This window comes from Macrobrachium nipponense, chromosome 21 (genome assembly GCF_015104395.2).
Source record: "Macrobrachium nipponense isolate FS-2020 chromosome 21, ASM1510439v2, whole genome shotgun sequence".
NCBI lineage: Eukaryota > Metazoa > Arthropoda > Malacostraca > Decapoda > Palaemonidae > Macrobrachium > Macrobrachium nipponense.
In genome coordinates this window covers 75,436,321-75,453,820 of record NC_087212.1, presented here as the reverse complement: position 1 = coordinate 75,453,820, position 17,500 = coordinate 75,436,321, and the positions used below count along the sequence as shown (strand labels likewise).

At 39.2% G+C, this 17,500-nt stretch overlaps 1 protein-coding gene across 11 annotated transcripts in view; it reads right to left on the bottom strand.

Moving 5' to 3' along the window:
• LOC135198182 (uncharacterized) overlaps positions 1-17,500 on the bottom strand; it is a 375,078-nt gene that overhangs the window by 39,998 nt on the left and 317,580 nt on the right. For all 11 annotated transcript variants that reach the window (XM_064225719.1, XM_064225720.1, XM_064225718.1 and 8 more), the window contains one exon: positions 4,586-6,476. In XM_064225719.1, coding sequence (XP_064081789.1) covers positions 4,586-6,476 — 1,891 coding nt within the window. The remainder of the gene's footprint in view (positions 1-4,585; positions 6,477-17,500) is intronic.

The window sequence follows — 17,500 nt, the reverse complement described above, 5'->3', positions numbered from 1 at the left end:
TCAGCCTGACGGTAAAGACTCATCACAAACAGCAGTCACAACAAACATGTTGCTTATTCGACCTAATCACTTCCCGTAGTTGCTTAATGGAAGGATTAGAGCCGAAAATGACGTCCATTTAATTCAACAGTTGAACGGTGTTCTAATATTCATTGAATACAGAACAGACCCTTGTGATTTATGATCGACAACTTTTTATTGCAATGTTTTATGAGAATTCACATCCCTTTTATTGTATATCAATTTCCAATTAAGTTTGGAACTAAAATCATACAAAAGAATTCACGGACTAACGTAGCGTGACAAGTCTCAAGACTGTAATTTTGTGCTAGTGTTAGTAAACATGAAACCACCTAATTCTAGGGAGCGATACATGAGGAAGTGACCTGAAGAAAACACAACCAGACGCTCGACCTCAATTCACTGAAAAGAAGGCAAATCCTTTTTCAGTATCTATAATGGACATGGAAATTTAGTCTTAATTTCAAGCGCAGATTTCAATCTCTTCTTCAAGCACACTTGTACTGCTGTAATTGAAACAGGCAGAACAGGCGATGGAAGATGACAGGAATGATCAATACTGTCATTACAGTTACAAGACATCTCAATTTCCAGCTACCAGTTAATAATAACTTTTCAGATATGGGAATGAGTATCCCAATCAAATCATTCATAAAGTTACGTTACCAGAAGAAATCGGGAACATTTTGTCATTTCTATGCCTTACTAAAAAATAAAAGCGAACTCCTTCTATGGCACAAAAGATTTGACTTATCATAATAAGCAACGGGTACAATATTTTCTTTTTCAGAAAAGCGCAAGTGTATATTAAAACTAGAAGTTTGTACGAAGTTTAGCTGCATCTATCGACAAGAGGTTGAACATCTAGAGTTGAAAATAAGTTTAATGGGAAACCGTCCAGTCCATTTACTATAACAACTATGATATGCTTCTGGTTCAGACATCGGAACGTCCAAACTGCGGAAATTCAAGGTTCCAGTTCAAAGGAGAATGGTACCAGAGTTCTCCTCCTTGGGAGATGGCTGCTCTCCTTCTAAGAACACGAGTGGGTAACTATTCACAAAATCACAAAAATCCGTAATGAGAGACGTATAGTACGTAACGTGAGCTGTAACCTTACGAAGAGCACAGCGGAAGTGCCAGGCAAACATGTCAAGTGGAAGATGGTCTACCACAGCCGGACCCTTATCCATAAAGGAAACACCACAAAATACGATACCTTCCGAGACTTCCCCAAAGGACCAATAATTACACCATTTTTACACCACCTTTTTACACCGCCAGATGAAACGTTCACATAGGCTCCACACGAGGGGAAAGCCAGAGACCTTCCATTGTCTTCTCCGCCTCCTTCCTGGAAAACCTCAAACAGCGCGATATAACGCACCTGTGGTTCAGTTGAACGTTGCAAGAGGTTACTGACTACCGGTATTGTAATGCTCTATACAGGGACACCCGACCGGCCATCTTCGCCTCAAGTAAATATCTACTATGGCGGTTAAAAGCAAACGTGTCATTTCAAATGATATCACAGCAATATTCACATGCATGAATACCAAGAATGGAAAGTCATAATCGCAACAAATAGTTAAAAGTCATAGATTAAGTCATCAGCTTTCTACCAGGCGTATTACTATACTTACTCAACCTGTACCTTCAAAGAAGCGGTTCCGCAGCGGATAAGCGGGCGAGCGATGACTCAAGTTTCTAATCACGTTTTGCATGACCGGAAATTTCACTCGGTGCATCGAACATGAAGAAACCTGAGCATGGAATGCCTACACTGAAAAGAAACGTCAATAAAAAGATGCTATCGCTAACGCAAGGCGTATACTCCTGACCTAGCTTCCAAACAGGATTCTACACTGCCACATTTCCCCCACGAAGGTGGAGGAGGAGGAACCACAAAAACACGAGTGCGTGACTCGGAAGTCTGAATCCCGCTGGAAAATAGCCAAGGGTCTCTTTCTAGTTCTTATATGATTTTTTTTCTTTTTTTTTTTTTTTTTTTTTGTGGCAATTCATCAGTCGAGTGCTTTTCTAGTCTATGCTGTATGGACAATTTCACCATCATCAACGTGGGGTGAGGATTACGACACCAAGACCCTATTTATAATTATATGATGATCTACATTTTGGCGTTACACTTGATACTCCCATCCCCTTTTTTTCCCTCCATCCCAGTTGCGACCCAGAATATTCGACTAATAAACAGGTAATTATTCACTGCTTCGGTCAACAGAAGCATAACGGATGCTTTTAGCTCGTGTGTCCATACAGTGTATTTCCAACCGCGGACTGGGGATAGAAACGCAGGTCTATTCATCTGCGAGATGGTCGCGCTACACTGGCAAAATAACTTAAGACTATGCTTCCTTGCATTTCTTCGTCGCAATGAAACCCTCGAAGATCTATCTTTAACCTACAGTTAATGGAAATATACTTTTCAATTGGTCTCACCATACAAATTGATATTTACCGTTTCTAAAACGCTAAAGGCTAAGAGCAACGCACAACAAGAGAAAGATGCTCTGGTGAATACAGAGGGCCTCGGTTCTCTCTCTCTCTCTCTCGATGGTTGCTACCTTAGTAGGGACCGTGATGATAACGGAGCCCCAACCGCATCCACTGCATTTGCGGATCTTGGACCAAATTATAATACCTCCGACAGCAGAAACTAACAACTAATCGTAAGAAAGTGTTTTCGCTTTGGCTTTTCTTTCAGATGTAGATTTCCACTCCAACTCGTAACTCTCGAACAAGTCCATGCTTAGCAACACGTGAAATCTGCCAAGTATGGGATGCATTGCATCTAAAAGCTTACCCGGAACAGTACATACATTCTACGAATTTTGGCAGTTTCAAATTTATGAATAATTCGATAAATGACACACACACAAACACACACACACACACACACACACACACACACACACACATATATATATATATATACATGCATACATACAATATGCGTTTCTGTGTGCGACGCCAAGTCTGATTGACTGATGCACCTGGAAGATTTTCATGAAAAATGTTGGGCAAAACTACTGCTTTGTTGAGTATTAAAAATAATGTTGCATTTTTATATGGATTAATCTAAGCACCCTGAAATTTTATTTGAAGCTTCCAAAATATCTTAATACGTAATACCAGTGCAATATTATTACTCATAGTAATACTGAATCAAAGTTGAAACCAAATGATTAAAGCAGTCATTCAAGTACAGAAAGCACCGTACAAAAAAAAAAAAAAAAAAAAAACAGCAAGTCTAAAAGGAAAGAAGTATATAAAGAAGATCCTGCAATGGAAAATGTTAAGAAATTTTTTTTTCCAATGGTTAAGATAAAATTCATGTACGGACAAAAACAGCTTCAAGACTAATATATGAAATAACTCAATGCATGACGCATGACCCAATACTCTCTCTCTCTCTCTCTCTCTCTCTCTCTCTCTCTCTCTCTCTCTCTCTCTCTCTCTCTCTCTCTCTCTCTCTCTCTCTCTCTCTCTCTCTCCTCTTTTATAACGACATAATCCCAATTTATTAATGTTTTGCTGCTAATGTGGTCACCGCTTATATTAATTTGCAAGATAATTATATGTTGCAAGAAGGACGAGGTGCCTCTTCACATGGAATAAAAAAAGTTCTGCACCGCAAATTGTATTGACAAAGAGCCGTGGACAATGGGGATAGTTGCAACACATCTGACTATTTTCCTCCTTGTCATAAACTTTTCATCTCATAGTCCAGAATGCAACTTAAAAATACCTACCTACCCTGGATGATAAGTACGACATTTTGCTTTATCTTCCGTGATAACAGATATTTTACTCATTCTTGCCTTATGTGAATCAATAAAATTGAAAGTCAGTCTGAGCCAACTACAGCCATTTCTAAACATGACTGCTATAGTTATTTCCACTGAATAATATGTAATGCGGTAGTGTGGTGTCTACCCAGACGATTAAACGTGAAATTATGTAAATACAAAAGCTTAAAATTATATATAACTCACTGGAATGAAGTAAAAAACTATTTGTGCTACACTGCATTGGTTCCGTAAAAAGAATAATTACAATGCACTTTTTAAACGTAGTACACATCATAATCACTCATTAACTTCTTTAAAATAAAAACCGAATTTTATCAGCAACAAAACCTGGATAATACGCTTCAGCCCCATACAACTGTATTTACAATAACTGAATTAATTATACATCCTCATTTACGAGCACGTAATTGGGAGTTATTCAATATGAAAAAAAAAAAATCCTTTGGATTTTCATTTCTGCTACGATAATGCTGCACCTTCCCTGCACTTGTCAGAATGATTGGCCGTTTGTATGCAGTATATGATAGATATCAGCTGAAGGATACCTTGATTTATTGCCTGATGACATTGTCAAGCCTATTCGTTCAGCAAAAACTAATTGCAGATCTGATCGTGATGATTCTGTCATACTAGTGCTGATCTGATTAACCGTTTAGTGAACCCTGTAGAATAATTAAGAGTGATTTGCACCAAGTGCATGCTAATATACAGACGAAAATCAGAGGCCTTACCTGTCAGTAAGTCCACCAGGAAGTATATGCGCTATGATGTAGCCAAGAGCTCTCTGACCCGAGATATATAACCCCAGGCCTTCATCGGTGTCATCTTTGACCAGTCGCACAAGGCGGAATGTTTTATTGGTTACAGGTGCCTGGGGCAAGACGGCAGGGGTCGGAATGGGCCTCGACAAACTGGGGGCCCTTCTGCGATACCCAACTTCGCCAGCGATGGACTCCCCGTCAAAGTCCTCGAGCATCGCGTCCCGCCACCGCCAGGATTCTGCTCGATCGAGGGAAGCAGATCGGGCGTAGCGGCGTCTCGGGTCGTAGGCGTGGTCGAGGACGAGATCATCTCGGTTGCCGAGTCTCTCAAGACGCTCAAAGCGATTCAGTCCTACCAGGCGGTCGAGATCTAAGGAAGAGCGTTTGGAACACGAGTCTTCAGGGTATATGGCCTCGTAGAGAGCGTCAACGGAACTGGAAGTAGGGTAACTCATACGGTTGTGTACGCGTGGCTGCGATCGGGGCCGACGTCTGATAAGGGGTAAGGGGCTTCCCTGGGCGTTATGCTGCTGCAGATGATCTCCACAATGGTGACAATGATGACAGCAGTCTCCAGTGCGAGCTCGCAACTTCTCTTCATCAGTCATGAGAGGCTGTGATCCTACACTCTTGCTAAAACTATGCTTCTTTTCAGAGTGATTGGACAAAAGCTTTTTCGTGACATACCTGTCCATTCTGATCTTACGCAGTTCATTTTCATCGAGGGCTGATTCAGTGTTATCCCCCTTAATGTAGACTGAGGAACTACGGGAGTCCCCTTCGGATATACCCTTGACCCGCACTGTCACAACGAAGTCGCCGTCACCGAAACCACTTGGTGCCGGTATTGGTGAAATAACATCCCTTGAAGAGGTGAGTTTGAGATTTCGTCCCCCTCCCCCTCCCCCTCCCCCATCTCTCCCTCCTCTCGAAGCTGTTTCCTCTTCCCTTCTCCTCCTCCGCCTCCGTTCACTCTCCTCCCTTTCATCCTCCTCCTCCTCCTCCTCCTGAACCCATTTGCTTTCCGACGAGTCTGAGCAAGACGATTTCGAGTCCGAATTTTCTGAAAACGATGATTTCGAGTCTGACGTCTCCGAGTAGGAGGTTCGAACGTCAGAAATACTGCCACAGTGGCTGCCGGTGCCACGTCCACTGTCACCACACTCTTCCCTGGCAGTCGCTTGTTCCTCCGCGACTGAGGTAAGTCTGGATCTCAGAAAAGCGTAAGGAAACTGACCCTTTTTGGCAGACTTTTCACTCTCACTCGTCTTTCCATCACACTCGCCCACCTCCCCAATTTCCTCAACACCAACCCCGCTTCCGTCGGCAGACCCGTCTGCAACAGTCCCTGCTGCGGCTGTTCTTTCACTCTCCGTATTCACATCGAGTCCTACTTCACACGACGGCAAATGGGAGGTGGAAGCACTCCTGAATAGCAGAGTTCCTTTCAAGGTGCCTCCAATATCCTCTACATCTTTTAGGGACTCGTAAACGTTATCATGTTCATGAGGGCTAGTCGTAGCACCTTCAGCAGTGGTTGAATCAGGTTTGGCACCCACCCTAGGGGCAGGTAAATCTTCTAAGTCTTTGGCGGAATCCCAACTGCGGGATCGACGAAACAAGTTGCGGATGCTCTCCACACGGTCGACTTTGGCCTTACGAGGCTGTCGAGGGGCGGAAGAAGTATGGCTGACACCTTTGGAGTTTAGACTTGCAACACTATCAGAGTTTTCTTTACCCGGACGCCAATTCCTCCTTCGGGTGCGGGTTGACCCCAGAGGGAAGTGGATGTGTTCTTTGCTTTCCCCTCGGGTCAGCTGTTCGAGCTTCTTGCCCATTTTCTTCCCCCATGTTGAAAACCCTGAAAGGGAGAGGGTAAATACTACATTAGAAATGGGTATTCTTTGGTAAGATTAACACCATCATGGCAACACAAGCAGCAGCAATAATAATAATAATAATAATAATAATAATAATAATAATAATAATAATAATAATAATAGAAATAATAATAATAGACAAAATAATAATAATAATAAACTTTTAGATATCAAACTCTACCAGAAATGAACTACAAATTCAACCAGAACGTTTCCAGAGGTCTCTTACACTATATATTAAGTAAGCTCTAAAACAGGTTTGCTTTAAACGCAGGTCCAGTTATACAAACGCATACGAGGTCATATCACGAGGTGGCAGCAGGTTCTGGAGAGGTAGCTACCCTTCGGGATGTGCTTTACCCTTGCCTGCTTCTTCAATGCAAATAAGATACATTTTGTGCTAGAAGAGATATATTTTGTCTTGTTATGTAATGACTCTGGCCTTGATTTGATGTTAGCTTCAAAAATTATTATAAATAAAATACATAAACTTCTCTTCAAATTCATAATGTCGGTTTGTTTAAAATAAATCAAAACATTCCATTAACGGAAGGAAGTATAACCGGAAAAGTTTACTACAAAAAAACAGTGAAGAATGCTACAATAGAGACCACTTATATTATCTCTGAAAATTCTTCGTCGCTAGGTCATATGAAGCGTTGATTTCAAACGCTGGCAATAAATCATATCCAGGAACAAGAGAGAGAGAGAGAGAGAGAGAGAGAGAGAGAGAGAGAGAGAGAGAGAGAGAGAGATCACTCTCCTGGTGATCTCTGGGCATCACTGACTTGCCATTCTTAGGAAGAATCTGCTGACCTCACCCCCTACAGCCTCCTGCCACTTTCAACCGTAATCTAAAAGGTACAGTTATTTCCAGGCAGACTCAGTACAATACCATGAAGGCATGCTCGCCAAAAACTGAGCCAGCTTCGACCAAGACACAACCTTCGAGTTAATAAGAGAAAAATATTTTCATCGTGGCATACAAATTCTTAACCCATACTACCTGATGATTGCGAAAGAGCTATAATAATAATAATAATAATAATAATAATAATAATAATAATAATAATAATAATAATAATAATAATAATAATAATAATAATAATAATAATAATTTTTAACTCTGTGCATAAATATTTTTAACACTACTGTGGCTTTTAATTCTCGATGTTATAGCCTCGTTACTGGGGTTCCTTGGTTCGATGATGATGATAATAATAATAATAATAATAATAATAATAATAATAATAATAATAATAATAATAAAATAATAATAATAATAATAATAAATGTGAATGATGTTGGCCTGGTAAATCACGGATCAGCAGTTAAAATCCCCAAATGGGAAGATCGTATTTTCGATAATAATAATAACATAAAAAATAGTAACACTACGTTTACTTAATAAAAATAAAGTGCTTGCAAACTCGGTGCAGTATTTTGATAACATTGTTTATAAGCTGGCTTTCACCTAAAGACTTCCACCAATTTCTAGACTATTCTAAAGCGTTATTGTGCTACTGAATGAAATTTCAGAAATACAGGTCAACTCGCCTACCACAATACAGGTGTTCAGGGTGATAACATATTTCTTTCTCTCTCTCTCTCTCTCTCTCTCTCTCTCTCTCTCTCTCTCTCTCTCTCTCTTAACAAGTAGGTTTCAAAATGAAATTTATGCACAACGAACCCAAGGTCAAATCCTTTTTCAGATAGGGGGAACAAGGCCATCAAACATGATCCTCGTGGGTAACCATAAACAGCTGCGAAATGAACCCAAGATTAAAGAGACCCCAAAATGGGAATGCAAATATGGTGTGGTTCTAGTCAAGGATCACATTCTTTCTCAGATCTTAGGAATTTAAAAAAATACAGCGGAAGCTGTCGGGGATGGTAAGAAAATTCCACCTGCCAGTTTCCATAGCGGGTGGATCGCCTAAAACGGCATACGATCTGCACACGTGAAATGAAGGCATGTACTGTAGTGCTTACTTTTACGAACTAATCTTTCCCCGGGGCTGCAACAAAGAGCTTACGTCCTCGAATGATTTACGCTGACACTAAAGGAAATAATATACAGAAGAAAAACTGAAGATGAAAAGAGCTACGAGAGGTGAACATTATTGTGAAAATTCATTGCCAGAATCGTCTCAAACAGAAATACTGAAGGAAAGGAACAAAAATAATCTATCCAACTATGAAGAGATCGGATATCACTTCATTATCAACAAACAGCGCAAGTGTCATAAAAGGAAATTCTCGTCCACCTATACAGACTTGCAAAGACCGTCTTCTTCATCACGAGGACTTCAGTAGTTTCAGTCTATCTGAAACTGAATTTTAAGTGAAATCGAAGTTTATAACTTAATTTTTCCGCTAAAAACACCCCCTGGACTTTTTTTTTTCTTAAGTTTCTGTAAAGATATTTATGTTGCATTTCCAACAGAACTTCATAATTGTTTGCTGAATTAATGATATCCAACTAATAACGCCATGCCTTGTCAGTTAATGTTTAAAGTTAAAAAACTACAAACAAAATTTCATTTTCAATCCTTTTTAAAATAACGGGCCGGTGTTATTGAATTCAGTAAAAATGAAACGTGAATACGGAGCACAACTGGACCAAAAACAAAACTTCACAGGATTTTGTATATAATTAATACATACTAGTGTATATGCTGCTCACCATAACAAATACTAACGTACAGGTTGGCAGCTGGCAAATTTTACGAAATGACTAGTCAGTCTGTCCAAAAACAATGCTACTGATCAGGCGTGTGACACAATCCGAGTGTTTTGATTTGATTTAACCATTAAAATCCCGTTTCCGTAACCTTCAGTATTTCATGATCATACAGTCATGTTTACTTGTCAAAAGAAAGTAAGACGCCCATATAAAAGGAATAAAATAAAATACCTACAGTCGACTGCTTTTATGACGACTAAAGGAATTGCTACTACTAACAAACCATTATAGCAGTAGTACTACTATTAGTAATAGCAACAGCAACAAAACTGAACATAATAGTGTCCCTAAGTTGTAAATCAAATGAATGCAAGTTGTGTTATTACAAGCCACTACCGGTTGTGACTTCTTGGCGGAGTCGGCGTTATTCGTCTTAAGCATTACATATTAAAATTCTTGTTGGCTAAGTTGACCTGATGTCAGATGTACAGCCTTTGCCGGAGCATCTGCAGAACTTTTTCTGTTTTTGTTGCTTAGGTCTTTTAACTTTGTTTCTTTTTTCAGATATCAAGTAGAACTTCGCTCTGGAATTGCATATTGTGGTATAAGTTTTCTTTGATGATATTTCTTCATTGTTTATATATCTTTAGGCTACTTTTGCTCTCTTCCTTCCTTCTATGGCTACCAATTTCACCAGCACTTTTTGTATCTCTTCATTCCCCATCCTATTATGGCCCTTTTCATCTACACTTACAACACCCATAAATTATTTCTAAGTTTTTTTCGTCTTATTTATTTCCTTGCTTTCCGGTTTTCTTTTTCGTTCATTACTTCTCTCCTTTTTACTCTTCAAATTCTGCATTCTCCCGCCCGTTATTTTTGTTTTCATTTACCACATTCCTGCGTCTCCTCGAAACGTATAGATACTATATCTGGGTGCTCATAATCCTTACCCTTTCAGCCCATTTTCTATTCTTTGTTATCGTTTCATTTGTCTCTCCTTTATATCAAGCACTGTCACTCGATATTGCTGGCAGTGCTGTTCCCTTCCAGGAGGCTTCCCCTATCTATATTTTATTGAAAGCTGCTCATTTTTCTGCTCTCACAATCATTAGCTCCTTCCGAGTCCTGAATAGGTTTCTTGTATTGCCTTATTTTTATTATCGGCATTTAATGATATTAAGTAAGCTTATCCCTTATATTTAGGATGTTATACTTTGCCGTTTCCAGAACCTTTGCTAATACCAGACCATCATCTGCTGCAAATAGGGAACCGAAGTTGAATCATTCTTCTTCTTAGTCTTTTCGTGCCTTCGTTCTTTTTTCATGTCATTAGTGTTGTCATTACCGTAGAATTTTTGTCTTCAATTTCCATCTCATGAGACGAATGCAACTCTTCTATTTGTTTATTTACTTTCTTGCAATCCATTGCAAACTCGATCGACATCAAAGTAGCTTAATGGTTACGCTGCTATTGTTGCATGGTGGCTTTTTGCTCAAAGGAGCAGCCGATTTAGCTTGGGTTCTTCATTACAATCTTCCACCTAAAGAGAGAGAGAATCTTAAGCATCAAATGGTTCATTTTAATAATCATACTCCTCTGCGGTGCACGTTTGTTAACCGATTACGAAAGCACAGCAGCATATCTTTGAATGATGATGTGGATAATTACGGAACTGTTTTTGATACAAACCTCTAGGGAGACAGGGATTGTTCATGTCAATGGATCTAAAAAATAAATAAATACATAAAAAATCAAAATTAAAAAGTTACCTTAGACACAACCGAAATACCCTTCTCACTATTGTACTGGGAGTTTCCAATCATTTTAATACAGTTAAGACATGTATATGCAAACAAGAACAAATAGACCTACACAGAAAGATAAAATGGACATATAAATATAAATGCATACGCATACTATGTAAGTAAAACATTAGTTTTTGTTTTTCTGAACGAGGAAGAGAGAGAGAGAGAGAGAGAGAGAGAGAGAGAGAGAGAGAGAGAGAGAGAATGTAAGTCTTACAAAGGGCACTTCCCTCGTCATCATACAGAAAGCCCCACCTGGGAGTGACATCCAGGGGTGTGAGGGAAAATCCAAGACGCACACACACCAACTCGAGAATCCTCGCCGAGTTTGAGCCCAGTAAAATCAGCATTCAGTCACGCATTAGGAACTGATGCTGAGAAACAAAATACGCAGTGTTGATTTCTCCAAAGGTTCTGTGCTGTTTGTGATGTACATCCAACATTTGCCTGACATAGCGGTAAATTCTTTAAACATTTATTCTGCGATTTATATACTACACACCCACACACATTATATATATATATATATATATATATGTGTGTGTGTGTGTGTGTGTGTGTGTGTGTGTAGTGTATATGCATACAAATTATATATATTCTTTGTGCAGGAGAGAGAGAGAGAGAGAGAGAGAGAGAGAGAGAGAGAGAGAGAGAGCGCGCAACAATACATGCATACATAATCACATGTAAAATTACACAGATGTATATACAAATCGCATACTGTTTACTATACATGTGAAGGTTATGGATATTGCCTTGATTGTTTCAATTTACCGAACGCAGAAGGTGCAATGCTATTTTGATATTAAAACTCTTAACAGCTCGCTTAACAATTTAAGTATGCGGAACAAAAATCACTCAGTCATATCACCCACTGGAGAGAGAGAGAGAGAGAGAGAGAGAGAGAGAGAGAGAGAGAGAGAGAGAGAGAGAATCACATTTAGTTCTTCCAATTACGTGAATAATTAATAAATATTATCTGTATTCTCTAGCAGAACACAAATTATGAAAACCCATTAAAGTGATATATATATATAGATATATATATCTATATATATATATATATATAGCTTTTTTAAACGAAGGGCTGTTATAAGCTGACATGATAGGTTGTAAAGGTGTACCTTCCTTATGAATTTTTGGCAAGCCATAGAAAATACTCGAAAAGGAGCCGGTAATCAGGAACTTCTACTATGAGATTCAGGGCCTCTGTAACACGGTTTTTTCGCAATAACTTTTTATCTATGCATTTCATAAATATAACGCTTATTCAGCATACATATTATATCAACACATAAATTTTGAGTGTATTCTGCACTACGTAGGTTGAATAAATTTGGTACTTATAATGTAAAAGTGACCTTTTTTGAAGACGGGCCAACTTACTCAGAGAAAAGGTTTCGAACGCACTCGTTACGTAACTTATGACATCATTTCTTCCCTCTTTCTCGATGGATGATTGGCTGTACGTAACGAAGGCAAAACCTCTGGCAACAATGACATACAAATTTAAATACAAGCAAAGCAGTACACCTTTATGAACTCTGGAACCTCTCCACTGATAATTGTCATAATGAACAAACCAACAAAATATGTTGATAAATACAAAAACACTTCGATTATTAGTCTAACTCCCAAAATAAGTTTCCAAAGAAATTACAGTCTACTTTATAGGTCACAATCAGATTGACAAGATGTAGGGAATAGTTGGTAATTACCAAAAACATAGTAGACAAGCTTGATTTGATAACTGCTATATCCAATGTCAAGCAATTTTTATTTATTGGCTATCTACCTATTTACTAAAAAAAAAATAGCCGGTACCGTATATTGGCTTTAAACCTTCACCAATAATTATCGTCAGAATGGTGACTTCATGAGGCTCCTCCCACTTTCGCCTCGTTATAATTCAGGATAACACTGAAGGCTACCATGGGCATTGTTGGATTAGAAAATTTAACTTCTGGCTATAAAAACTAATTTCTCGAGTAGTTGTAAGAAGTGCTAAATGATCCTCAAGGATCCCAGCAGTTGGCCTAAACGTTTAATTCTTGTATATTACTGCTATACTGTTGCGGCACTACTGCTACAGTAGTATTTCTACGCTAGCACTGATACCCCACCTACATCTATGTATCGTTCCGCCATTCATAAAGTCTTTGGGTTTCAGAGCCGATGGAATTTCTGTCTGGTGGATGGGCGGGGCAACATTTAGTCAAAAGGTGTTTGTTTACCTTGCTTACGTAATGAATGTTTTTCGACTCTTGTCTCGTAATCATTGGCCATGGCGTCGGCTAGATCATTTTTACTCTATAAAAATTAAAACTATAGGGTTTAGGTTATTGATAATGCTGACAAAATTTGTGTGCGGTTGTAAAATATACATATGTCAACTTTCAGCTACATCCGATGCTTTGACAAGGAGCAAAGTCCAAAAAACCGTGTTACAGAGGCCCTGAATCTCATAGTAGTTACCGGCTTCTCTTTCAGTATTCTCTATGGCTTGCCTACACCTTTAAAACCGAAGGGGAATTTTTTAGTTGATAATAATTTCGTCCTCACGTGGACGAACCAGCGCCCAGTGGGCTGAAGAGAAATCAGGACTCCTGTGACATTATCAACTTGGCCTCACTTCGAACCCACGAGAGGACGAAATTATTAGAAATTATTATCAACTAAAAATTCCCCTTCGGTTAACACATATGAAAATACATTAATTCCGAGGTAGAGCGAATTAGCTATTAAAGGTCACTTGTACCTCGATGTATGTGAATCACGGTGATGTTATAAAAATTAATATATACGTATATATATATATATATATATATATATATATATATATATATATATATATGATTGTCCGCATACACAAACTACAGCAACCACATTAACCACATTAACCAAAATGAAACCAACCACTAACTGCTCGGCCACGCTAAACAATCACGCATAAACAAATCGCATTTGATGAAGGGTTCAATTTCGTCGCATCGCAGGGCTTCGTTTTGAAATTTGTTATTTCCTGCTTCCTCTCTCTCTCTCTCTCTCTCGCTCTCTCTCTCTCTCTATCTCTCTCTCTCTCTCTCTCTCTCTCTATATATATATATATATATATATATATATATATATAATATATATATCTATATATATATATATATATAAATATATTATGGGTATATATTATATACATATACAAATGGAAACGATGCTAACATTTAGGTTAAAGAAAGTTAAGTACAAAATACAAAACAGTATTTCAACGCAACAAAAGGTCCTACGTATTTTTCAAAACCTTTAATTAAATCTAGTGAAATTATACTTCTACTGAGGTCACCAGCTTCTCAGAAAAAATTACTGAAAGCCAAACGAATCGGTCAGAGAAAGCGCAAGTTTTCTCAATATACCTCGCCAGCAAGAAAAGTCCCGATGGATTATAATTAAATTTTCATGCCGATACAACAATGCGTTCTTTGTCTTACATTCACTTTAACTGAAGTAAGAAAACGTTAGAGCTAGACAATAAGAGCCCTGAGGAAGAGACCAGCATGTGGCGAGTAAAGGTTATTCTCTCATAAGTTACCATCGTAGGTTGCATTCCGAGATTGCCCTTTGGGACTTGACTAAATCCGATTAAGGTCAACTGTTCTATAACAACAGCACTGTGAATCTTATCTGTTTATATATCTGAATGAGGCCTGAAAACTCAACTCTCATTTTGTGGTTAACGTAGCGCACACGTCAAAACCAGACCGTAATAAACTATCAACTGCGCCAGAACGTGATGACGTAACGTTATTCTTGCTACACAGAGGCCGTTATGCGTCGATTGTGTTATAAAGATTTTTTTAAAGTTGAATGTATAATATATGTTCCTTGCATAAAGTATGTTGAACACTGAATAAGCAGCTTTGTCTATGAAATCTTAAAAATAGATGGAAGAAAAGTTTGTTTATCACCATTATCTGCATAACAACTTTTCCCGCTTTTCGGTAGGTCCTTCATTTTGCCAATCATTCCAGCTCCGTCTTTCGCCGTGATTTCCCCACCGACAGCATCCATTGGAATCCATTCTCATGCATGACAAATTTTAGATCCATTCCTCACTCATTTTCTATAATCAAAGTGGAGAAAATAACCACTGTAATCATGTCAATGTTATCCTCGAGACTAAACACTGCTTTTGTCGTCAACACTTCAAAACACTATCGGTTTGAGGATCAGACATGAAGCCCTCAGTTTGTGAGCTGAGCACTTACCACTGCGACACAAGGCAAGACACAGAGATGCTATGCGCATCAGGTAGTTAGTGCTAATTTTCTATCAGATGCTTTACAGATATGAAGTGCTGATTTTGTATCAGATCCTTTACAGATATCAAGTACTGATATTGTATCAGTTGCTTTACAGATATCAAGTGTTGATTCTGTATCAGAGGCCTGGCAACACAATGGACTCGAGTTAGAGTCATCAGATTCCATGTGTAGGTCCTCACGTTTTTCTGTAAAATCTGAATGTAACAATAAAAACATTTATCAGGCACCATTGTTTTCTAGCTCCCCTGCGGTGCGAGGAACTGTCAACATTTAAGAGGGGAAAAATGTCGGGGAAAACATGAACACGTTCGAAAACCCGCAACAAATTGACTCCGACAGGAAATTGAAGTCTAAAAGGACACATTCAACATGCATCTAGTCTTACACAGCTCTCCTCCAATATTTCTCGTCGATTTCCCATCGCCTCTCCCCATCTATCGTCGATTCCCCATCCCCATCCCCATCCTCTCTCTGACAAATACAAAAGTTTTATGATTTCTACAGCCTCCCCCGGGCCTTACGAAGTCAATGTTCGTGGTTAAAATAACCCGTGAAGACCGCCCTTTTATAGATAAGTCTTTGGAAAGACTAGTTTTTTCTCCCTCAAGGGCAGTAAACTGAAAGAAGATACGGCTAATATTTAGGAAGATTTATATATGTTGAAGACATTAACAAAAGTCGACTACTTTTCAACATTGAACAAAAGTCGACTACTTTTCAACATTGAGCAAGTCGACTACTTTTCAACATTGAAAGTAAATTTCGACATGATAAATAGATAAGCAATAAACCATCTTTCATTAATTAGCCACCAAGTAGCTACATTTTAGTCTCAGTAATAATGAGGAAAGTAAAGGAAAAGTTTTGGTCCTCATCAATGAATATAAACATCCACAGTAAAAAAAAAAATCTGTGTAAATGCAATTCATCAGTAATACTGTGTCTTGTTCACAGGGGTATACAGCTTAGCCTGTAACATGGGTTGGTCAATTCGCCTATAATATGGGTAGACGATGTAGATTGTCGATTGAGTTAGCAACTTTATCCGACATACAGGCAGGCGACCTAGGCTGCTGCACAGATGAGTGACCTAGCAAGGCAGTATGGTTGGGTAGGTGCTCTACCCCACCTCATGGGCAAGTGACCTACCCTGTCACAGGGGTAGGTAACTAAGCATTCACATATCAAGACCACGTATGTGATACGTGGCCATATGCTGGGTAAAATAGCCATGATCGACTGGATATGTGGCACGGAGCGATGTGCGTAAGGGTATTCTATTATAATTTGTTTTAAGCCTACAAATTGCGCAAGCATGACGTGGGGCTTACCGGAATTGCCACGACAAACGGCGACACCCACAAAAGTAGTGTGTGGCAGAGCACGTAATACCCACCTACATACATATACAGCGCCACACAAGCACACGGTAAGCCCATGTTTGCACCAATCTGTGCGTGCGAGCCACGTAAAAAATAATGACAGTTGACATGGCAAGCCACATATCTTTTGAATATCTCGAAAGATTTGTGGGTCCTGCATACTCGGGTGGTGTGTACTGACCACCCAACTCCTCCATGCATGCCCACATACATACGCCTTACGAAACATTTACATTGTACTTACGTAGCTGTTGCCAGCTACCAATTTCTATTTGTGGGTTCATGACCTTGCCTGTAGCATGAGTATGTGAATTCGCCTATCACATGGGTTCATGACCTCGCCTGTAACATGAGTATGTGAACTCTCCTGTCACATGGTTATGTGATTCGTCTCGTTAACAGTGCGGTGGTGGAAGTGGTAGGTTAATAACCTGTAACATATTTATGGCCTTTACTCATGGCATATGTAGGTGGCCTAGCCTGTCATGTTTCTAGACAGCCTGGTCTGACAAATAGGCAGATGACTCAACCTGTACTATAACTATGTGACCTAGTCTGTCACACTGGCAGGTGACCTAATCAGTCCTATGGAAAGTGGCGTAATTTGTTACATGGGTCGGTGGCAATGGACCAGGAAGGGTCACAAGGGTAAGGTAAGGTCTGGCCGTCACCAAGGATAACCAGCCTAATGACATTAAGTAACGAAGTTTCTAACTTGCAAAATATACTGTCAGTATTCAACGAACAGAGAGGTTCCACCTTGTATTCATTTCCCAGAGACGGAAACTTGTCACAGTGCACTTTGGAAAAGGAAA